The sequence below is a fragment of the Glycine soja genome, chromosome 3 (genome assembly GCF_004193775.1).
Source record: "Glycine soja cultivar W05 chromosome 3, ASM419377v2, whole genome shotgun sequence".
Lineage (NCBI taxonomy): Eukaryota > Viridiplantae > Streptophyta > Magnoliopsida > Fabales > Fabaceae > Glycine > Glycine soja.
The window spans coordinates 40,491,285-40,513,097 of NC_041004.1; the positions used below are offsets into that span (position 1 = coordinate 40,491,285).

Here is a 21,813-nt window from a genome sequence, read left to right on the forward strand (position 1 = left end):
AGCCTCGTGACAAATGAGCTTATAACTTATAATGCGTATTTGCTTTAGTATTGGCCATTGGGAATTCATGTTTATGAGAAATTCACGTAAAAAAAACAATGCAAAAGCAACTATTAATTGCTTCGCGGAACCACGTCCAACCAGAGCGGTAACAAATGTGTTACCAAACACACTGATTTGTCACAATTTGTACAAGCTCATTCAACTGACCGAAATTTCACCACAAAAATAAAGACATAGTCCAGAGTGGACGTGCTACACGCGAGAAAGACAGACTGAGATTGTATACAAAAAATCTACAGTTTAAGCAGTTTTAAATTCGCTGACTGGTGGAGGGTGATGATGTCTTCCCGACCTTCAGAGCAAGCAATAGGAAAATGCAGAATGAGAAGCAAAGGAGAGCAAGCATAATCACAAGCACGGCTTTGAACGAGACGAGCGGGGCGAAAAAGAACACGATAGCAATTGTAGCGCATTGCCATATTTTTAGCTGAGCAAAAGCCCCTTCCTGCACAAGAAAGCAACATAGACTTGGCATTAATTATAAAAGAAAAATTTAAATAAAAAAAAGTATCAGAGCTAATGGAAAAATAGGTGATTAGAGAAAAAAAAAAAAAAAAAAAAAAAAAGCCAAGCAAAAAGCATGTGCAGTGTGAGAAGAATAACAGGGGGGTGTCTAAGTTGTGAATCAAATATGTGGTAATCAGTAGCTTAGAGACATGATGAACAAGCAAAATAACTCAAACAAAACAACAATGGAGAAGCAAAGTAAACATGTTAATAGGAGATCATTTGTATACCGTGTCATGCTTAAATAGTATTCCAATCAATGCATTAAGTTGTGTCATTAAAACTCCATCACCGATGCCCAATAAACCAGCCAAGAAGAGTATGTAAACAGTACCAAGCAATCCACTACTTATGCTGCATCAGGAGTGGCAAAGAAATAGGATTGATGAAATTGCATGGGGGAAATAAATTACATCAACTTCATTCAAGCAAAATTAATTACTACTTCTGACCTGAAATTTAGCAGAAGTAAGACTAATACGACTGCCTGAGCAAAAAGTCCAGCAGAAACTATTGTTGTAATAGATGTGAGACCAGAGGTGAGACGACCAGCAAGCAGAGAAAACTGAAATATTCATAGAAATTAAGAAAATAAAATAGATCCCATTAGAACTTATTTTGATGTGGCAAGGGGCTCTACATGTTAGACCACCCAAAAAATGTAGAACATGGCAGTTTCCACTGTCTAGATATTGGTATCAAGACATTTCAAAATATAAATAACTAAATAAATAAAAGAGGAAATAAGAAACAGATGCTCGTTAGCATGTTACTACTACAATGAAAGGTAATTTTAAAAAACCACCAATGCAAGGAAATATAACTCTGCATTCCTGTACTTACTATTCCATCAAAAGCCCCGTATGCTGCCATTGAACTACCCACACCAGAAATACCAATTGCAGGAGTTACAACATACTTGGTAAATTCAGCCCTATACAAAAGTATTTCGTTAACAAACAAGATATAAAGTGAATAGAAGGACATCATAAATCATAGAACCATTATTGAAAGACCACAAGGATGAATGCCTTATAATTCATAAGAAATTACCACACAAATGCTTGTTGTAGACCTGAATATGCAATAAGGGGTATGATCAACAACATCTTTACATCAGACAACGCACTGGCAAGTGATTTAGATAGAGACTTCAAGGATGCACATGCGCCAGCATCTGCACCTGAAAGCTCTTGTTGTCCCTTGCTATTAGCACCCCGTTTGCGCAAGAAGCACATTAGTATTGCACCAAAGGTCATAATGAAAAGGAATACAATAAACAATAAAGTTGTGCCCTTGGTACTTCCCTCCTGCAGTGATGAGAAACAAAATTAAATCCTGAGAATATGTAGAACATTTAAAATAGAACTCAAAACTTGTTAGCATGTGAGATGAGCCTTTATTGTTGAAGACTTAAAGGGTACAAGGAAATCCGAGCTCATATTTAAAATTCCTTGGAATTTTTTTGCATATTAAACAAATAAACATCTTTTCATATATTAATCAAACATAAAAAAAGGAAATTGAAAAGAAAGCATGGAAATGCTAAATTACAGTGTCAACACCATGAACCTTCTTGGCAAACCATTACAACTGCTTAGTTTTAAAATCAAAACAAGCCTATATTAGATAAAGAGGAGTGCTAGTAACACACTCTCTTCTATTGGTCAAAATTCATGTGGTCTCACTAGTTTGGGAATGAGACACACCAAATAGGAAAGAGTGTTAAAAAGTGTGCTCTACTAGCATTTCTCATTGATAAATAGAGGTCTATCACAAGTTAAGAACTTCTTTAACAGAAAAGTTAATTCTATTTCGATTCAACAATTTGGACCTAGGGTTCCATCAATTGTAAAGTTAGTTGAAATTTTTTCTTTTTTCTGAAGAGTCACAAGTGGCAATTCTTCATTTTTAGTAGCTAACAAGGTAGGGATAAGCATGGGCAATATCATGAACTGATATTTAAAACAAACAGATTAAAAGAAAAAATTGTAAAATGTGAAAGACTGACCACCACATACCTGTTGATTATCACTCAGTAGAGCAAATGTAATAAGATTTCCAATAAACTGCAAAAACAGGTATTTCTCAATCAACTTCATATTGTAAAAGAATTTTATTTCAAAAACAACAAAGTGATCAATCCTCAGTTAAAAATAATATGATCACCTGGTGGAGTGCATACACAGCCCAGAATTCCCCATTAAAGTCACCAATTACTGCACCTTCATGCAAGTTGTTATCTGTAGAATGGCTGCGTGCAGCAGAAGTGAGATATGTTCCCTGACAGGTCAAACTACAATTAGTAAAGATGCAGGTGACTAATGACAATTTGAAGGAGCTATAAAACCTTGGCATGTTACATGTACCTCTCCAACCCATATTATGGAAGCACAAAACCCAAGATACACAGAAGCAGGAACCAATGTATACCTGCAAGAAGAATTGCTCAATGGTCAAGGATATGCATAATAAATTAGTATTATGAAAGCATACATGGTCATAAAAACAGAATGGAACTCGGATACAAGAGCAGATCTATGAACACGAACATGTATGAGCAACAACCATAAATGATGATCAACCTTAAAAGAAAAGGTTTAAGGTAGATTTTGGTTCCCAACTTCACATAGTTGTCAATCATTTGAATTTTTATCCCTTAGGGACTTAATAAGTTAAAATATAGGAACCAATCGATTATGCAAAATAATGATCATTTAATGTTTTTAAGAATGAAAAATATAGGGACTAAAGTTCATGAGTGCCAGAATACAACTAAGTACAGCATATGGGTCAGATGTTGAGAGTTAAGTTTACTCTCCATAAATAAAACAAAAGTGTCAGCATATGTTGCACCCCGTAATATGTATACTCCTGACTTCAACGAACTAATCTTATGCTACCTTCAAAACTCAATAACAACTCCACACAGACCACAACAACTTAAAAATGCTGTTTTTTTTTTCTGCTCTGCAGCTTATTTAATAAGATGCTATTTACGAACCACTCCTTCTTGATAACTTGGTTTTCCTTTTCTCATGATACTTATTGAGAAAAATCCAAGTCTCACATCGACTAAAGATAGTGTCAAGATAAAGTATATAAGTGCGGGGGCTAGATATAAGGTGGGTTTAGTGGTAAAGGGTGAAGGAAGGGAGGGATAGGTCGTGGGTTTGAATTCCCCCGCATGAATTTGATCCTTACATTTCTACAAGTCAGAGAAATTGGTCCCTCTCCTCACATTGTATGCATTGTTTGTTGACGTGGCCAGTCACATGGCATCTGGGACCAAAACAAACTAGATTTCAAAAATGCAAGGACTAAATTTATCGATTTTAAAATACAGAGGGTGTGTTTTTGGATTGGTGGTGAGTTGAAGTCACCATGAATTTTAGAGGCTAACAAACAGATAAAATCATGATGAGTTCAACACAAAAGCAACTAGGAGTTCAACTCACCACCAATCCAAACACACTAGGAGTCTAAAACTAAGTTTGATCAAATCTTCAAGAACCAAAAGCACACTTAATCCATATTAAATCCATCATATATAGTACTTATGTTTTTGCCAACAGCAAAGTATGTGAAAATTAAAAACCAAGATAGATGCATACATAGATAGACAGACAGATAATAATTACCAATTTGGTTTCAAGTTGGCAGCGACATAAAGCACATATCCAGTAGTCCCAATAAGCAAAGCGTTCTTGGAGCCGAGAACTCGCACCACCAAAGAAGCAACCACGGAGAAGAATGTGAAAGACAAATACAAGATCCCGAGTGTGGTGGTACCCAAGTCATCCTCCTGAAGTCAAATTCAATTAAGCATAGGAGATATAAGATTGGCCTAGTGGTTGGGGAAAGATGAAGGGAGAAGAGATCGTCGGGTGAAATTTCTAACAAAACTAACATTTGCAGATAAAAAAATTAAAAAATCAATGAAGCATTAAAGAGTCAACAGAACCGAGACCGTAACTCTAATGAGAGAGAGAGAGACTGACAGTGTTGAGAGTGCTCTGCAAATTCTGAGCGGCACCGAAGGCGAGAAAGACCAAGAGAAAGGCCAAGCTCAGGATGTGAATATCCGTGGAGTGGTGGGTCTTGCGAGCTTCGATGGCCGAATTATCATCGGGCACAAGTGGCGTTTCTTCGTCCCCAGCAGGTAGTGTAGACGCCATTGCCATTGATTGAAACTCTTGTAGTTCTCGATTGCAAGATGGTTGGCTATTAATATTTCTAAATTTGCTTTCGTCAAACGTCATCAGAGCGTCAACGTCCAAACACAAAAGTTATTTCATTATTTGCCGGCCCCAACTTTGCACACTACAAGACGTATCTAAAAGATTAAAATACCGATTGTTTGCTGACTTCTAATCACTCGCCGTTTGGGATCCCAGAATTATAGATACTGTCCTAAGATTCCTCTTTCCATTCATTCATTACATCAAGAAAATACTAAATAAATAATAGTTTTCCCCGTCTTTATTCACCTCCACATAAAAACACTTAAAAATTCCAGTTTGAAGGTGTAACAGTTTTGCTGACAGGCTAATTTTATCATTTAGCTCGACATTGAAATTATGGGGGTTTTCTTAATTCCGTAAGTTGGGTAACTTTGACTTACTAGATACCTATATCCATAGTTTTCACTTCTTATATTTTAAGAGTGAATTTGAGGGAAGAAATTTAAAATTTTGAAAAATTTTAAATGGTTCAACTAAAATTTTTTTATAATAAAATTTTTTTATGTGAATAAAAAAATTAAAATTATGAATGTAAAAAAAAATACGAATATTTTGGAATATTCTTATGTGAAGATAAGAATTTCAATTTCTCACTCTTCAAAAGAAAAATAAAATTTCACATTTTTAATTTTTAAAAATTCTGTTTTAAAAATTTAAAAATTTAAATTTTTTATAAAAAATATTCAAACAATAAATTTTAGATTAAAAAAATTTAAATTCTCTAATAAATTACTTTTTCAGTTAAATTTTTTTATCCAAACACATTCTAAAAAAAAATTATTCAAGACAAGAGAAGAGGAAGAAAGATGTGGGAGAAAGCAGATTGAAACAAGTTTTTTTTTTTTCTCATTTACCCAAATTTTGTAGTAAAACAATAAAAAATGAAGGTACTTATATTTTAGAAAAGAGAAATCGAATAAAGTTAGATGCAACCAACCATGAGAAATCCAATAAATGATAGTAGCATTCTAGACAAAAATAAATTAGGTTATTCGCATACTTAATATCATAATTCCAAAATAAATTATGCAGTTCTCTTTAATGAGTAAATATTGAAGAGATATGAACCTTGTGGATTTAGATTGCATATTATGAAATTTGAAGAACCAGTTTTAAACAAAAAAAAAAAAATAGAACAAATACGATTACCACTGGAGAGTAAGGTAACAACCATTCTTCCAAAGAATTACACGAAGAAAAATTATCAGTCTATTACAATTAGATGCCTATTTAACCTACTAAGTGAGTCACACCTACCAACTAGGTGAGTCCCACATTTTAGTGAATTCTATTTTTCCACCCACAGAGAGAATACGTGAATATGCGGGATCTAGATCCTATGCATCAGAATCCTCTTCGGCCTATCTATCCTCGATTTATCTTTTTTTTTTGTCAGCATCCTCGATTTATCTTAGCATTTTCTCCTCAATTTCTCCTGCTCTTTCCATTGTTTCTCTCCTTGAACTGAAGGAGATCTAATCTAAATTCCGAACATACGTGCATATACAAGAAATTAGAGGAAGCAAAAGGTTTCCAATTGCAAATAAAGTATACAAAACCACATACTAATGATACCCTTCATTTTCTACGACAATATCAACAAGTAGAAAAATAGGTCGAATGTACTCGTCTAATTGAAACTTCGATTACCATATGCAATCCATTCAATCAAATTTTGTTTTGGCATGTTCCCCAATCAAATAGAGGACTTCGTAAGTATTAATAAGATAATAAATTTAAGAACTCAGTATCAAAAATAATTCTAGAACGTAAACTGGGAAGAGTACCAAGAGAACTCCCAAAAAGCTGCCAGCAATAAAACAGAGCACAAAATGTTCAACGGGCATTCCTGGAAGATGTCCAAGTAGAAGATGACCTTGAACCTCCACCAGAACCAAATGCACTTTTCCGATCATCACCACGCCACCTGTCACCACCATCTGGCCTGCTGCTACTGTTCCAACGGTCTGTCTCTGGAGGAGGCGCAGCTCCTGTGCTTTCAGTTCTCTGTCGCCTGAACTTAGGGACATATTTCCCTGGTGTTGGAGCTGCGGCGGCAGCTGCAGCTGCAGCAGGAGCAGCAGATCCCGATTCCAATGGACGGGCAGGAGGAGCTGGTTCAGCAGCAGCTCTACCCAACAATGCTTCTCTCCTTTGTTTCTCTTTTTCTTCAAGTTCCCTTTCTCTCTGCCTCTGCTTTTCAGCTATCTCCTCCAATTTCCGCAAGCGTTCCTCTTCTTCCTTCTTTTTCCTTTCAGCATCTGAAGTTCAAAGAAACGACAAGTTGGATAAATACACAAGATAAGCTATTACTACATTGTGTGTAAAAGATGGTATAATCATTCCACAGTGCATTATGAATTTTGGAATGAAAAATTAAATACAAAAGGTGAAAGTGAAAAAAAAAAATATGGCAATCTTAGTAAAATTTAAAAAAAGTTAGCATTGAGATAATATTCCTCAACAGACGAAGTAAAAATAATTACCTTCACGTTTCCGAGCTTCCTCCTCCTCATGCAATTTTTGTTGTCTCTCTTCTTCTAACTTGAGATAATACTTCAACTTCCTCATTTTTTCCCTCTCCTGTCTCCTGGACTGTAAAATCCTAGAGATTCGCTCTTCCCGTTCTCTTCTCAATCTGTTAAACTCTGCTTGGCGGTGACTAACCACCCTTGCTTGATATATCTCCTGCATAGTCAATCACAAGAAAAGATATCAGCCAAAGTGCAAGGCAAGAACCCATTTTTATTGGGTGAATTAAATTAAATAATAATTGATAGTTCCACTAATTTGATGTCCAATGACAATTTTTCATAGTCAAGAAAAGGTCTTCACACATCATAGCCTGTAATGTCCTCCAAAAAAAAGTTTGCAATAAATAAAAGGATAGAAAACACATTTTGCCTACGATAATGGCCAAGAAACAGACAAGAAGCAAAAAAGTTGTTGAAAATAACCTTATTGCCCATCATGCGAACAAGCCTCTCCTTCTCCTTGAGATCTCCCTCGTGCCTCTGTTTGCTCAGTTCAACCTCTTGCTGCATCAAATCATGGTCTGACCCAGTTAGCACAACACACAAATTGGTTCAAATGGAGAGTTGTGGGAGTTGAATATAAAGGCACAACATAATCGGGTGAGAAATATGTAACAACATGATTACTTCAAAGAGAAAAAATAAATGAAAAGGCCAATATCCAAGTTACACAAGCAAAAATGCAACTGCAGCAAACAAACGTGGATTCGATGTGTACCTGCTGCTCACGATCATGAAGAAGTCTCTCTTCCACTAGACGCTGTTGATATGCAGCTTCAATCAGGGGAGCAGCCTCTTCTCTTTTTGCTCTTTCCAAATGATCCATGGTTTTTGCTAACTTCTGCAGTTTCTTTTCCATTTCCTGTCTTTCCCGGAGTTGTTCAGTCAAAGTCAACTCCATCAATGTCTGCTTGGTGATTTTGTCCTACAGTCATAGGGTATATAGTCGGCATCTACAGACCCAACAAATCAAGTTTAACGAAAGGAAGACTTCAACTTACCCCCTCTATGATTGGTTTCTTTCCCTTCTTTTTAATACGCTTTTCAGCTTCCTGGAGTAATGCTTGTGCTTCTTCATTTTCTCTCTCCTCTATCTCCCTGAGGATCCTCTGATTTTTCCTCTGCTCAAACTCAGTGGCAAGCCTTCTTTGTTCCGCTTCTTCAGTTATTTTCAGCAGTCTTAGCCTCTTCGACTCCTCCTCCCGTTCCTTCAAATATATATTAAAGGAAAAGTTTAATCAGTTTTCAAAAATCAAGACCTCATAATATACAACATTAATAGAAAGTGGATGCTTAGATTAATTTATTTTGGAGAAATAAAAAAAAAATTTAAGAGCTTCCCAAGAGAGCTATAAAAATTTATTATTGCTGAAAAATAAGCAGGAAGAAGAAAAAATGTTAGTAATCATAAAAATATACCATTTCAAGAAGCTGTCGTTCTTGTTCTTCTTTCCTTTTCTCAATAATTGATTTTCGAGCAAGAAGCCTCTTGTGTTCTTTGGCCACAACCTCTGTCAAAGAGGGAAGTAAAGCTCCAAGTTTTGATGATCTCCTATCAGGAGGATAAATCATCTGTCTTGCTTTATTTAATTGTTCAGCAAAATTGGCCAAGTGATCCCTTAAGCCATCAGACTCAAGACTCTGCATTAAAAATCAATCAGACAATTGCCATAAAAACAACTGATAAATTAAGAAACAGTGCTGGGTGCTTACATTTAAAACTTCATTATTAACAACTGATGCAAGACATTTTTGTTAACAAAAGCATTCATTATTTTTATATTACATTTGTATAACGATACTGCAGAAAAACAATAACAATAGATTAACAAATTCATGTATTCTGAGGATAACATAACATGCCAGAAATTTTATCTGTAAAGTTATTTAGATTAACTTCAAACAAACAATAAAAAACCATGCCCACTGCCCCATTAAAACCACACCAGAATGAACAAAACCATACCTTTTTGCAAAAAATCACAGCATTTTTCATGTGGTCAACTCTCATCGATACAAACTTCTGCTTAACAGCATCTACCGAAACCTTTTCCACTTGAGAGAAATCAAAGAAGGGGATCATCCCCGATAAGGTTTCAATCTTCATAGATTGGTACACATTAGACACCTAGAAGACCAAGGGGGAACACGTTAGAATGCATTGTCTTTGCAGAACAGAAGGAACAATACATTTACTTTACCCCCCAAAAAAAGCAAAAGAGGAAAATGCACCTGCTGCAGCAACCTCATGGTAGCCAGTCTTTCGAGTGCTGGAACATACTGAGCTAATTGCACCTCTGGAACAGATGATGCAGTAGAAAGCTTACCCCCTAACTTAGAGATTTTAGTTATTAAGGGCAGCGCTTTTAATGCAAGATCTGAGGGATAAAACTCATGTTCCAAAAGATGGTAAATGTCCTTCACTTCCTGAGTCACACAAGACATCACACCCTTGGATGCCTGTGATGAACCAACAGAAAAGAAACTTTAGACTGAGTCTACCAGCATCATTTTGAAAAGATTGCATTTAACTTGACAATAGTCATGGTAATCCAGAGTTCACCAAACCTCCAATTGAAGGCAAAATGAAATTGAACAAAAAAAGATATATGACAAATCAAAACAAGAGTTTTAACATCTAGTCAAATTAATTAAATCATGATTACTAAAGCAGTTACGGAGAATCCTAATAAATAAACATCATCATCATCAGTCTACAATGGAAAAAGTGTTAACTGGTAAGAATAAGATCCTTACACATGGAATATTGAGATAACAATACATTGTTCAGAAATTGTTATATGTCTTGCTATGTTACTACTGTGTATCAAGCTGCACTAGTACTATAGTAGTTGTACTATACTACATAGAATATTAGCATAAATAGTGTTAGGTTAGTATTTTCTGCCACAAGTACCATCCAATTAATAATATTTTATATCTTTGGCTTTTTTCATCTAATCCGCATAATCACATTTCTCAACAGCCATAACTCACAACAGTGCAGGAATATTGAGATTAAAATAATAACTATACAGCAAATGTTTACAGGCAACAGGTGAAACACAAAGATAAATGACTGTGATGTGTGCAAAATATATCTCAAACCAGCTACAACAAATAAGAGAGAGGGAGAGAGAAATTTATAATTTGGCACATTCAAGCAATAAGTTGAAGAACTTCAAAACTTACCAAAAACATCAAATATGAATAAAAACAAAACATATTACACAAAAAAAAGTTATTCAGAAAAGTTAGAATCCCAATTCCCATGTTAACTGCAACCCGCTTCACAAAGCACTCACACGGTAATATGATAAATACAATGGAAACTACAAAAGTATCTATCAAGATCTTATTCTAACTCAAAGGAAAAAGTGTGAATCTAAAATAGTGTGAACAATTATAGAAACAATGAATGCAGATAAGAAACTTTAAAAAAAATTAAAGAGAATAGCTTACCAGTTCAGCAAGAAGTGATGACCTTGATAGCTGGGGACAAACAAAAAGGAAACAGAAGCAAATAGTAAGATTCACAAAACAGAAATCTCTATGCTGCCTTAAGAGTACAATTGGGACAAAGAAAAATACCATTTCTCTGCTTTCAGGTTTAGTTTCAAGATTAAAGCCAATGAGATTAGCCATTCTCAAATTTCTCTCTTTTTCATGCTCCAGTTCCAAATGAGATGCACCGTGGGTGTGATCATGAGGAGGCACTGAAAGTGCAGCCAGAACAACAGATGAAGCTATTAATTGCAAATCTTTCTGACTCAGATTCTTATTGAAGCTTTTTTGTAATAAAAAGAGCTTGAACCATGCATATGCATGATACAGATGACTCGATGATATCCAAAATATTTCTGTCAGCTTCACATAATAAACAACCATCAAGGATGGCTTGGGTGTTTTCTTGACTAAGCACATCAGTCCATGTATATCCTCCACTGATCTGAAGGCTTCCTGCATTCAGAAACAAATTGTCAGGTTGTATTGCCAAAAATTCGGTGCATAAAAGAATTAACAAAACAAAAATGTAATAATACATGCACAAACAAAAATGAGAAATGGGCAACCTGCCAGAGTCCAAGTTCAGTAGCAATTTTCAGCTGCTCAAATCTTGTATCAAGATACAGTTGCAAGCTTTCAGGAGCTGAAAGATCAGGTCGGTCTCGTTGGTCACGATATTTATTAAGATTAGCCAAATGATTTCTAATGATTTCGCACAGTCTGCGGAACTCTGTTGTCCGCTTATATTGCTTACAGAACTGGAAAGCTCGATGAGCTGTCATCTGCACATGGCATTAGAGTCTATTAAAAGCTCAAGATTACAAGTAGTATGCATCCTTAAATTATCATGTTACAAAGAAGCATATAACAGTTGAAATTGAAAAAAAAATAAAAAATAGGTAGAATAAGATAAGAACAAGCATAATTCTGTACATTAAGCAAATACATATGAATCATGTATAGCATCAAGAAGTTGTACAAGAACATAAGAAGAAAGATTACAGCATATAAGGCTTCTAGCTTTGAGTTGTTCCTCAATATTTCCAGCACTGTCCTATAAGTTTCCCAAAGAAACTTAAACCATGGGGTCACAGTCTCCCGATCAGATCTGTCTTTTCCTTTCTCGCCACTGACATAGCTCAACATCAGGTCCTCTGGCCTTTTATCGGCCTCTAAATCATCAACATCAAGGGCTTCTTCTAGTGCCTGCGCCTGGCTACGGGCTTGTTCAGCTTTCTCGGTAGAAAGCTGCATAAAATGCTTTATGACCTCCTCCAGTGAACTAACGTTCACTTGTTGACATATAATTCTATACTGAATAAGACCATCTTTTGCAAAACGGCCTTTTCGCATGTCGACGCAAAGCTCCACATACTTGAACATAATCCTTTCAAGTGTCTTCTGCCACGCTCTGTATCGCTTTGAGGTGATGAGATCATGGAGAGTCTGCAAAGCATCCTGCTTCTGCCCAACATTGATTAATTCTGCATATTGAAATTGTTACACAGATTTATTCAATTGCATCAGCATACATATAAAAGACTGGATTCACGCTTTTCAAACAAAAGGTTAAGAAAAAGCATAAATCACAAATGGATAATAATCATTCTCTTGAACTTACCTTCCGCCCTTTTCAGAGCATTCTCAGGCTTCAAGAACGACGTCATATTGAAAACTCACGGGATTCAGACTCCCCTGTTCAAGTACAAATAAAAATTCAACGAAATTTCAGCCCGACACAACAATGGAACACGACATCTTATGTTTACGCAAGGTCCACAGTTGAGGGATTGGAATCAAGACAAAAACAGAGGAATCGAGTGAAAATGTATGCGTCCGCATAGCTGAGCTAAACTAACCTTTAATAACAAAGAGAAAGACAGATACACAAGGTTGATGATTAAATCAGCGTAAACAGGAAGCGAAATAATGAATTGAGCATCACGAAACCTAAAACAAGTATCACAGGTGTAGAACAAAATAGAAGAAACAAAGACTCACGATTATCGGGATCTGGTAAATAGAAAAAGTGTAGGGTGGTTTAATCGTGCGCAACCACAACTGCCCCTGGAGAAAGTGTGGCGTACAGCGCTAGGGTTTTGAAGCAAAAGATAACAAGGATATAGACAGCGATAGAGATAGAAAGGAATGAGAAAAAGAAGAGAGAAGCGAACCTTAGAAAGGAAGAGAAGCGTTGGGAATGGCCGCACTTGTTCGAGTGGCGCTGTGGTTACCCTAGAAGACGATGGGAGCACAAGCGAGACTAGAGTTTGTTTCGAGTGCCTATTCTAAAATCTAAATCTGTGGACCTATAATATACTGGGTTGGGCCGATCTCAGTCCACTCTTGGGGTATTGCTATTAGCAATTCAAAGTTTGCTATTGGTAGTGGGAATAGTAGTCCCCTTACTCTTATTTTGTGCGGCCTTTTTGTTTTTTGAGTTCTCGTATGATCCGACCCATATCAAAAGAGAATGGTCAAATGATAATTAAAAAAACAAGTTTAAATACTTTTTTCATCAATGTATTTTGGCATTTTTATATTTTCATCATTTAAAAAAATTTATTTTATTCCTTACAAAATATATTTATTTTATTTTCCATCCTTAAAAAATTTAAATATCTTTTTTCATTATTCAAAACACATTATTTACCGTTTAAAGATTTATTTAAAATATTTTAAATATAAAAAAATAAAACAATTACATTTTTCAAGGATTAAAATGAAAAAATTATAGACAAAAATGAAAAAACATTAAATTATATAGACAAAAAAAAGTATTTATTTATACCTTAAAAAAACAATATCTTGTTTTAAAAGAATTAGACTTCAATATCTTGTTGTAAATCATTCACAATATTATTCAAAGCGCCTTCACTCCATATTGACTTATTCTCTTCTATATTTCTAAAACACCAAATTTCAAGAATATATATACATATATATATATATATATATATATATATATATATATATATATAGATAAATATAATCTCTTCTAATTCAATAGGTTAAATAGAAATACAAATTTTAGTTTCCTCCCTTTAACATAATTGATCGACATTTTAGGGACTAAAGTTTTTATTCTTTTAAAACATATTAAAAAAAAATCTTTAACATTGCAAAAACTTAAAGTTCTTATTTAATACAGTTTTTTTTTTGCTTTTTTTAGTTATAATAAATAAATGGTTAATAGGTTGAATTACTTTTCATTTTTACATTGCTTTTATCTAAGTTTTAAAAACATATAAAACTATGTTTAAAAAAAAAAACATAAACCCACGTGCTATGGATCATATTTGGAGTTTAGGTTTAGGGAACTCTTATTTTGGGGTTTAGAGACCCTGTTTGGAGTGCAACGACAACGAGAGGGTTTAAAGGATCCTCCAAAACCTCTTCCAAGGTTTGTGTTTTGTTGGGTGAGATTCGATTCTATCATCGTTTCATCAAATGGCTTTTTTGTATGGAGCTCAGCGTCTGCTTCGCCACACCCCACTTGTTCATTCCCACTATGCTTCCATTCGTCTCAGCTCAACTCTCACTTCCCCCAAACTTTTCGTCAGCGGTGAGCCACTACCCAATTCACCGTCTCGCAAAGTCCATCTTCTTTTTGTCCTTTTACATAATGAAATAAATCATTTACTTATGGATGTTTATTGTTCTATTCCTTTTTACATATAATAAATGTAGTTGTGATGTGTTGTGTTAATAAGCCTGCTGTGTCACTAATAATGCCTTTTTTTCCTACGAGGGTTTCTTGAAACCTTCATTTCCCACCATACACAATATTGCAAATTCGGCACACCCATGTTAACATCCATTTACTTGCCATCGAAATCCAATTTCCAATTTTCACTTGCCCTAGTTGTTATGTTTTGTCAATTTGCAATCCATCCACAGATGATTCCTCAAAAAGACTTTTTTTAATCATGAGGGAAGGGAGTAAAGGAGAAGAAAAATACATTTTCTGCTGAACATTTTGCATTTCAGTGTTTTCTCTTGCTTCTCTGGTTTGGGGAGGTGGTTTGGAAACATAAATTGTTGAATGAGGTTTCTTGTACAAATACCCCTTTGAAACTCAAAGATCACCTCTAAGGTCAAGTCATCCCATTTGGACAGTGGTACTCAATAGGATTAATAATGACATGATGCAGATATGTGGGTCTAAGAAAACTTTGGATATGTGTGATATGAGGCTCCACTTTTTATTCAAAAAAGCAGTGGTGAACCTTGTCGTGAATGTAGATCAGAAAAATTTAGAAATTGTGGAAGACATGTTAGCTTGGCAAAACATTGTAAACATAGAACTGGAAATATTGGTCAAAATTGAAAAAAAAAATGTTTATTGTTTATACATATAAAGGGAAGAAGAGAGAATTGATTGAGACCATTAGTTCATATCCAACCTGCAGATTTAATTTGGTTTAATTATATCTTGCACTTTGTTGTACCCTAAATTTATGTTCCTGGCAATGCTACTTTAAGCAAAAACCAAATTATAGCTGTTATCAAATTGGATTTCTTTGAATGCCTTACCTAATTCCTGGGGACAAAAATTTCTTTATAAAGGTTACACTCTTATTTCTGGCTAGTGTTCACTTATGTGAACTTTGAAGGGACCCGTTTTCAGGTCTATTTGGCATGAACTTCAATGAAGTTATATGCTACCTTTTTGGCACCATTTGCTGTATGAAATCACTAGGTGTATCAGTGTATAACATATGTAATTGTGTATGTATGACAATAATTGGTGCATGCATGTAAATTATTTTTTAAACCCTTTTTTGCTGGTTAAAAGTTTCCAATATATTTATCTAGCATACTGTAATATATATGATTCTGTATTTAACATTTGTAAATGTGAATATTGTGCATTCAAACAGGTCTTTCTAGACTGACAAAAGATGAAAACCTTAAGGATGCATTTTCTTCTTTTGGGCAGCTGGTTGAAGGTAATAATGAACTTCTGCTTCTTCTTTCTTCTTTTTTTTTAGTTTGAAATATGTTGTGCTTGACCTTCATTCATTTTGAGTTTTCAACTATACAGCTAAGGTGATAACTGATAGAGCCTCTGGAAGATCAAAGGGATTCGCTTTTGTAACTTATACAACCATAGAAGAAGCTGAAAGGGCAAGAGAAGGAATGAATGCTAAATTTTTGGATGGATGGGTTATATTTGTTGATCCTGCCAAGCCAAGAGAGCCTAGACCTCCTCAGCAATCACAGTCTCAGCCCTCCGAAATAGGTTTCACTGTCAACAAAACGGTTGGCTGGTGTGGTTGAGCACTAAAGAAACTTCATCTATGCTCACGATATTTGGATGATTTTTTAAAGACTATTATTCAAATCAGCCAATTATACTGCCATTTATTGAGAAATATTTGTATCAGTCAGTCATAATTGATTATTGAACTGTAGCCATAAGGCATTATATTTATGCAAATTCATCTAAGTTCTTTTCCCCGGTATTGCATCGGCCAGGGAATTTCATTGCTAAGTTCTGTATGTTTCCGGTTTGTTACATTTCCTAATCTTAAAACTAATAACTTTTCTTCTACCTAAAAACATTATGGAGAGATTGTCGACATTTACATCGGAATCTAGACCATCACATATATGTGGATTAAGTATTTGGGGTTTTCATTGATACACGATTGTCTGATGTAAAAACAAGTTAATTTTCATTACAAAAACATACTATATAATTATGACTGTTTACTTGAGTATGGATATTTAAGGGTGTATTTGATTTGCTAAAAAAACAATACTAACAAAATAATATTGGATAAGTAGTTAAGTCATAGGATAATTTTTTTGTATTATATGTTGGTGGTTGAGCACCTTGACGGCAAAACAAAGGAGAGGCATCTCCACAGAGGAGGTGTGGCCCATGATGTCATCGGACGCATGGTTTGGCGGCACGAGGCCATCACAGGATCACAATGATGGTGGCGACGGCATGGCAGTACAATGCGGCCTTTGTGGAGTTGGCAAAATAAAAAACATAGCAACAAGGAAGAGGATGACGATGAGAATATTTGAATAAATTAATAATGAAAAGAAAGAAATAATGAACAAAAAGAAAACAACAACAGTTCATATGGTCTTCGTCGGCAGCCAAAGTGTCCTTGCCGGCAACCAAGGTGACCCTCGTCGGCTGCCAATGTACAATGTTTGGTAAGATAGGTTTAGAGAATGAAGCACATATATAAAAGAGAAAAAATGTGTGGAATAATAAAAAGTCAAAAAATAAGAATAGTATTATATTTTTACTCAATCATTTTTTAAAATCAAACATTAGAAAAATATATTATTCCATAACACAATATTCCTGCCGTGCAATTTAATCTTACCAATGATATAATGTACAATGTTGGTGTATAACGAAATAAATAGTAGTAACTGACATTACACACTTACGTGGTTAAATTATCACGATTTCAACACTATAACGGTAACATCTAAATTTTATGTGTATTATTCAATTATTTATTTTTCCCTACTAATGATAAAATGCGGATTTTAAATTCAGTGACGACAAATCAGGAACTGTTTTAGATTTTTCGAATTTTCTTTGCAGTAATTTTTTTTTCTGATACTCTAATTTTCTATATCATCGAGAATAAGTCCCCTGATTTACAAGACAAGTGTACAAATTCAATCTATTTTTTAATACTAGTAAATTTTATTTAACGCATATCAAATAGGAGTAGAATTAATTTGAGTCAGATTAAGCTTTGTAAGATCAAGATTTCCTTATTTTGGGTGTCAAGTGAGTCAAGATTTTAGCAGCACCATTTATCATCAAACGACAATATAATCAAAACACAAATCCAACGATACAGAGGTTATCAACAAAAGAACACCACTTCAGAGATCCCTCACTAGAATTAATGACTGGAAAGGCTAGACACGACCTCATCTACCAAAAAACTTGTCCCACATCACAAATAAAAATGCCAATCTTGACTGCATGTACTCTAAAGAGTTACCAAATAGCTTTCACCATACAATCCCATGTCTTTTTTTTTTTTTTCCACCAAACAAGCCAACAGCAAAATATAGCTTATTTATGTACGATGAAGGAAATAAGAAAAGACATTCAGAGTATTTCACTCATAGTGCTTCTGCAACCGAGTAGTGCAGTTCAGTAACTGATTTTTTAAGGAAGCTAGTTCCACAGTACGAATCCTGGCTTCGAACATCAAGAGCATCTAATTCAGTAGCAACTCCAAGCACTTTATCACAAGAATCCATTGACTTGTAGCACAAACCAGAAGTCCCACCTAGCTTGCGAAACTGCTTATCTTTGCTGCTGCCCCCACGAGATGAATTTCCTTTTTGACCCTTCTTTCCATTCTTCTTTTCAGGCTTCTTCTTCCTGGATTTCTGTTGCTTCTTGTTGCTTCTTACAGTGTGAGATAACAATGTAGGCACTGGATCATACACATCAGCGGCCCATTTCACATTCAATTTCACCTGTGAACCCCCATGTTTCTCACGGCTACCTTTTATGGCAGGTATAAGCTTCAGAGGAGCCTGTGGTATAAAAATACAGAAATAAATGGAAGCCATTAATGAAGAATAGGCACGTGTTAAGAATAAGATAGATATTAGTCCATATTTATGAGCCAAAAACTATACTTCACAGAATACGATTCTATCAAGCATCACCTGTCTTGAATGCATATATAGTAAGGTGAAAATTTTCTAATCCCTTCAAACCTCACTTCTAGCAGGAGGAGCCAAATAGAAAGGGAAATGTTACAGAGACAAAGTTGTAACATACTAACCTTTACAAGATTTACTTATCCCATTGTCAATAGAAACTCAAAAACCTAACCAAAAACATAAAGACAGAATCCGAAATATAACTTAAATCATGATACTCTCAAAACAAAGTAATTAACAGCATTGAATACATTAATCTTTTCAGTTGCAACCGAAAAACCGATGCCTCTGGTTCCAAAATTTCCATTGTTCCAATACAACAAAAAATGAGAAAGGGGGGGGGGGGGGGGGGGGTAGTGTATTTGTAACCATTGGTTAAATGCTTAAAATATAATTTTCCATGTGATACACAACTAGAAACACTTGAGTGCAACCCATCACCAGTAAGGTTGCTGCTTTGCTTGTGACCTAGGTCACATTCAATCCTGAAAAATTGGCTCTTCACTTACCAGGATAAGTCTGTGTTACTGCATATGTGATACATAGGTGGGAGCCTCAAGAACCAAATTGCCCTTTACATAAATAGAAAATATTTGCATAAATGCTTACAATATACCAACAAACCTTTCTGTACTCCCTACAGGGCATTGATTTGTTTGTATTTTTACGTTATGCATTTATGCAAACATTTTCTACTGAAAATTGTTGACATAAGACACAGGAATAAAGAAACACGAGTCCAACAATCCTTTCTAAAATTTCAGTATTTTCTCATTGAGCAAAAGCATACATTGCTTACAAACTATACCTTCAAACTTTACTAACAGCCAAGTAATATAAATCAGATAACTTACAGGCAGAGATACAGAGCGTGAGTAAGTTTGATGAGCAGAATGCTCATAGAGTGGTTCTGTGACTGAAGTATCAGCCTCCTTATCAGACGAGCTTGAAGGCAACATGGTATTAGGAATTGGAAAGGTTGCAGATTTTTTCAAGCACGCCATATTTACTTTTGTCGCTTGATCTTTCATTGCTTTACATATTTTTTCCTCATTCACATTATAGATGTCACTCCCCTCAGAAGCAAGTAAAGATTTCTGAGCATCTTGAATGTGTAATGACTCACTAAAAGTCCTTCCAAGATTACTTATGAAGTTGTCGTCATGCACAACATTGGTATTAGAGCACGTGTCCATCAATAGCATCAGGTACTAAGAGGCAACTAAAAAAACAACATATCAGATGAATGAGAATAACACAATTATCACTAATCTACATAATAAGCATTAAAAATTAAAACATTCCACAGTTATGTTTCATTATTAATACATTGTGGACCAAAATTTTAAAAAAAAAAAGTTTTAAAATGATGACAGATGATGAACCAAGAAATACTAGCATATAAGAGTCAATAGTCCACCACTAATGTTCTCTAGTAAGATGGCAACATGATTAGTGTCTATCAAATGTTTAAAAATATAAAATATTGTTTTAGAGAATATAGAAAATAGGGTTTAATTTTTTATGTCAATATAAAAAAAATTATACAATCAATCAATTAGAAGTATCATTACATATGACTATATGACTTTTAAAATAATTATTACAAAAGTCATTAATTTTCAACTATATGACAATCTAAGATTTGATTACAGTATATAAAAAATCATTGTACTGTAAATATAAGGGCATACAAAGTTATCAAAATAAAAAAAATCAGAATCAAAATGCAAAACTATCCAAACCGAAGGTTCCATTTTGGCAAAACAAACATTTCACTTCTATTTGGCCAATACATCTCTTATTAAAACATAACCCGTTCAAGTAGGAACAGGAGGCAAGGATACCCATTTTATAGCTTGGATCTATTTAAGTTATATAGACATGTAATCAGGCCACTTATAATACGAAAGTGCTGCGAGGATGCAAAATACTACGAATAAAATGTTCACCTTTTCCATTATAAGTAAAATTTAATAAAAAGAGAAAGGACCAACAAGGTAGAGTTCGTACCCGAAAGATGGTCAGCTCAAGTAGATTAGAGGTGATTTAGATAGTAGCACAAATCAGAAATAAATTACCCAAATACATAGTACACAAATAAAATATTATTAATTACCAAAAATTAAATACAACCAACTCATAATCGCATTGTTCTTAGCTAAATGACCACACTACGAGTCAGATTACTCTGATCAGATAACAAAAACATGCTTTTGAATACAAAAACTAATTTAAACATAGTTATCAACTAGAAACATGTTTTACACATATAACAAAGGCAAAGCTGGTTAAGTTCAAACACAAAATCAATCACTTCATACATTACTAACATAAGTCGGAAAGCAAATGATACCTAAGCTTGAAAGTTGAACAAGATTACCAAAAAAATATACCTTATAAAACGACGTTTGGAGCTGCAACTACAACACTATCAAAACAGGAGCAGAGAATAGCAACCAAACACAGAAAGAACAACAATAGCAAACCCTCGATCCCGATCCGCTGACGAATTAATCACAGCTCGCTCAGAGCAGAACCAACAACAACGACGACCAAAAGAGAGCGAGAAAAGAAAGAGAAGGTGGAAGAAAACGAAAGACCTAGTGTTAACTAAGATTACCACGCCGATCACTTTTTTCAAGATTTTTCAGACGATGAAAAGAGGATCCACCATGGAAAACGGTCAAAGAAGGAACTAGACGGAGATCAACGGGCACCGAAGGCATTATTCTATGCTCTTCGAAACCCCCTACGACTCACACGCCCAACAAAATGAAACCTAAACACAACCGCGCTTGATTGGAGATCGCACGCCCTAACATGAAAATGATTAGATCAGATTCAGATTCAGATTCGGATTCGGATTTCACTTTAACCCATAGAAACGATCTATCTGTCTATCTATCAAATCAATTTCCCTTTTGAGTAACAAAAATCGACACAGCGGAGAATGGAGAGGAATAGGGGATCGGAGAAAAAATGTGTCGGGCGAATAACGAAACTGGATTAGGTTGATGTTGTCCAGATAGAGGAGAAAAAATGGACTTATATATAGGAAGAGAATCTAGAAGGTCAAGGAACCTGTTGTATTGTCTCTCTGTTAACGAGACCGAATCTCCAACGTACACGTTTCAATCATCGTGAGGATCCTAGATATTTTTTACAGCTTACGGCTATCAATAGCAGCCCATTTTGCTTACGTCGAGGCCCAATAACATACATGGGCCCAAAGTATATTATTAATTGAAATTCGGAAAGGAACCTCACATCCTATCTTGTTCTTA

The 21,813-nt window shown here is 34.9% G+C and overlaps 4 protein-coding genes across 5 annotated transcripts; 1 reads left to right on the plus strand and 3 right to left on the minus strand.

Moving 5' to 3' along the window:
- Positions 1-22: 22 nt before the first annotated feature.
- Positions 23-5,024, minus strand: LOC114407001 (UNC93-like protein 3). Its single transcript, XM_028369907.1, has 10 exons — positions 4,572-5,024; positions 4,212-4,375; positions 2,940-3,003; positions 2,740-2,853; positions 2,592-2,639; positions 1,624-1,880; positions 1,414-1,504; positions 1,023-1,135; positions 801-924; positions 23-508 (listed from the first exon to the last, which is right to left on the minus strand). Exons 1-10 carry the CDS (start codon positions 4,830-4,832, stop codon positions 314-316), a joined length of 1,431 nt encoding a protein of 476 aa, XP_028225708.1. The 5' UTR covers positions 4,833-5,024; the 3' UTR covers positions 23-313.
- A 1,303-nt stretch (positions 5,025-6,327) lies between these two features.
- LOC114407004 (eukaryotic translation initiation factor 3 subunit A-like) lies at positions 6,328-13,140 on the minus strand. 2 transcript variants are annotated; one of them, XM_028369911.1, is made up of 14 exons: positions 13,030-13,140; positions 12,477-12,550; positions 11,858-12,339; positions 11,422-11,637; positions 10,940-11,308; positions 10,811-10,840; positions 9,581-9,808; positions 9,315-9,476; positions 8,768-8,989; positions 8,350-8,556; positions 8,067-8,273; positions 7,772-7,852; positions 7,301-7,502; positions 6,328-7,075 (listed from the first exon to the last, which is right to left on the minus strand). In XM_028369911.1, exons 2-14 carry the CDS (start codon positions 12,520-12,522, stop codon positions 6,651-6,653), a joined length of 2,877 nt encoding a protein of 958 aa, XP_028225712.1. In that variant the 5' UTR covers positions 12,523-12,550; positions 13,030-13,140; the 3' UTR covers positions 6,328-6,650. The 2 variants fall into 2 exon arrangements, with proteins under 2 accessions (XP_028225712.1, XP_028225713.1); XM_028369912.1 differs by lacking the exon at positions 13,030-13,140 and adding an exon at positions 12,857-12,880.
- Positions 13,141-14,158: 1,018 nt separating this feature from the next.
- Positions 14,159-16,360, plus strand: LOC114407005 (organelle RRM domain-containing protein 2, mitochondrial-like). The gene is made up of 3 exons (XM_028369913.1): positions 14,159-14,420; positions 15,739-15,807; positions 15,903-16,360. Exons 1-3 carry the CDS (start codon positions 14,306-14,308, stop codon positions 16,136-16,138), a joined length of 420 nt encoding a protein of 139 aa, XP_028225714.1. The 5' UTR covers positions 14,159-14,305; the 3' UTR covers positions 16,139-16,360.
- A 1,278-nt stretch (positions 16,361-17,638) lies between these two features.
- LOC114407006 lies at positions 17,639-21,555 on the minus strand. Its single transcript, XM_028369914.1, has 3 exons — positions 20,923-21,555; positions 19,381-19,748; positions 17,639-18,394 (listed from the first exon to the last, which is right to left on the minus strand). The coding sequence occupies exons 2-3, from the start codon at positions 19,729-19,731 to the stop codon at positions 17,972-17,974; spliced, it is 774 nt and encodes a 257-aa protein (XP_028225715.1). The 5' UTR covers positions 19,732-19,748; positions 20,923-21,555; the 3' UTR covers positions 17,639-17,971.
- Positions 21,556-21,813: the final 258 nt, after the last annotated feature.

What these genes read in the sequence shown, in the direction of transcription:
- LOC114407006 (XM_028369914.1), bottom strand. Translation starts at nt 19,731, where the DNA reads ATGCTATTGATGGACACGTGCTCTAATACCAATGTTGTGCATGACGAC. An exon ending in CACGCTCTGTATCTCTGCCT is followed by an intron (nt 18,395 to 19,380) that starts GTAAGTTATCTG and finishes TTTATACCACAG; the next exon opens with GCTCCTCTGAAGCTTATACC.
- LOC114407001 (XM_028369907.1), bottom strand. Translation starts at nt 4,832, where the DNA reads ATGACGTTTGACGAAAGCAAATTTAGAAATATTAATAGCCAACCATCT. An exon ending in CTACAACAAGCATTTGTGTG is followed by an intron (nt 1,505 to 1,623) that starts GTAATTTCTTAT and finishes ACTTTTGTATAG; the next exon opens with GGCTGAATTTACCAAGTATG. An exon ending in TTACTTCTGCTAAATTTCAG is followed by an intron (nt 925 to 1,022) that starts GTCAGAAGTAGT and finishes CTCCTGATGCAG; the next exon opens with CATAAGTAGTGGATTGCTTG.
- LOC114407004 (XM_028369911.1), bottom strand. Translation starts at nt 12,522, where the DNA reads ATGACGTCGTTCTTGAAGCCTGAGAATGCTCTGAAAAGGGCGGAAG. An exon ending in CATCACTTCTTGCTGAACTG is followed by an intron (nt 9,809 to 10,810) that starts GTAAGCTATTCT and finishes GGTTCATCACAG; the next exon opens with GCATCCAAGGGTGTGATGTC. An exon ending in TTCGCATGATGGGCAATAAG is followed by an intron (nt 7,503 to 7,771) that starts GTTATTTTCAAC and finishes TTGACTATGCAG; the next exon opens with GAGATATATCAAGCAAGGGT.
- LOC114407005 (XM_028369913.1), top strand. Translation starts at nt 14,306, where the DNA reads ATGGCTTTTTTGTATGGAGCTCAGCGTCTGCTTCGCCACACCCCACTT. An exon ending in CCCCAAACTTTTCGTCAGCG is followed by an intron (nt 14,421 to 15,738) that starts GTGAGCCACTAC and finishes GCATTCAAACAG; the next exon opens with GTCTTTCTAGACTGACAAAA. An exon ending in TTTTGGGCAGCTGGTTGAAG is followed by an intron (nt 15,808 to 15,902) that starts GTAATAATGAAC and finishes TCAACTATACAG; the next exon opens with CTAAGGTGATAACTGATAGA.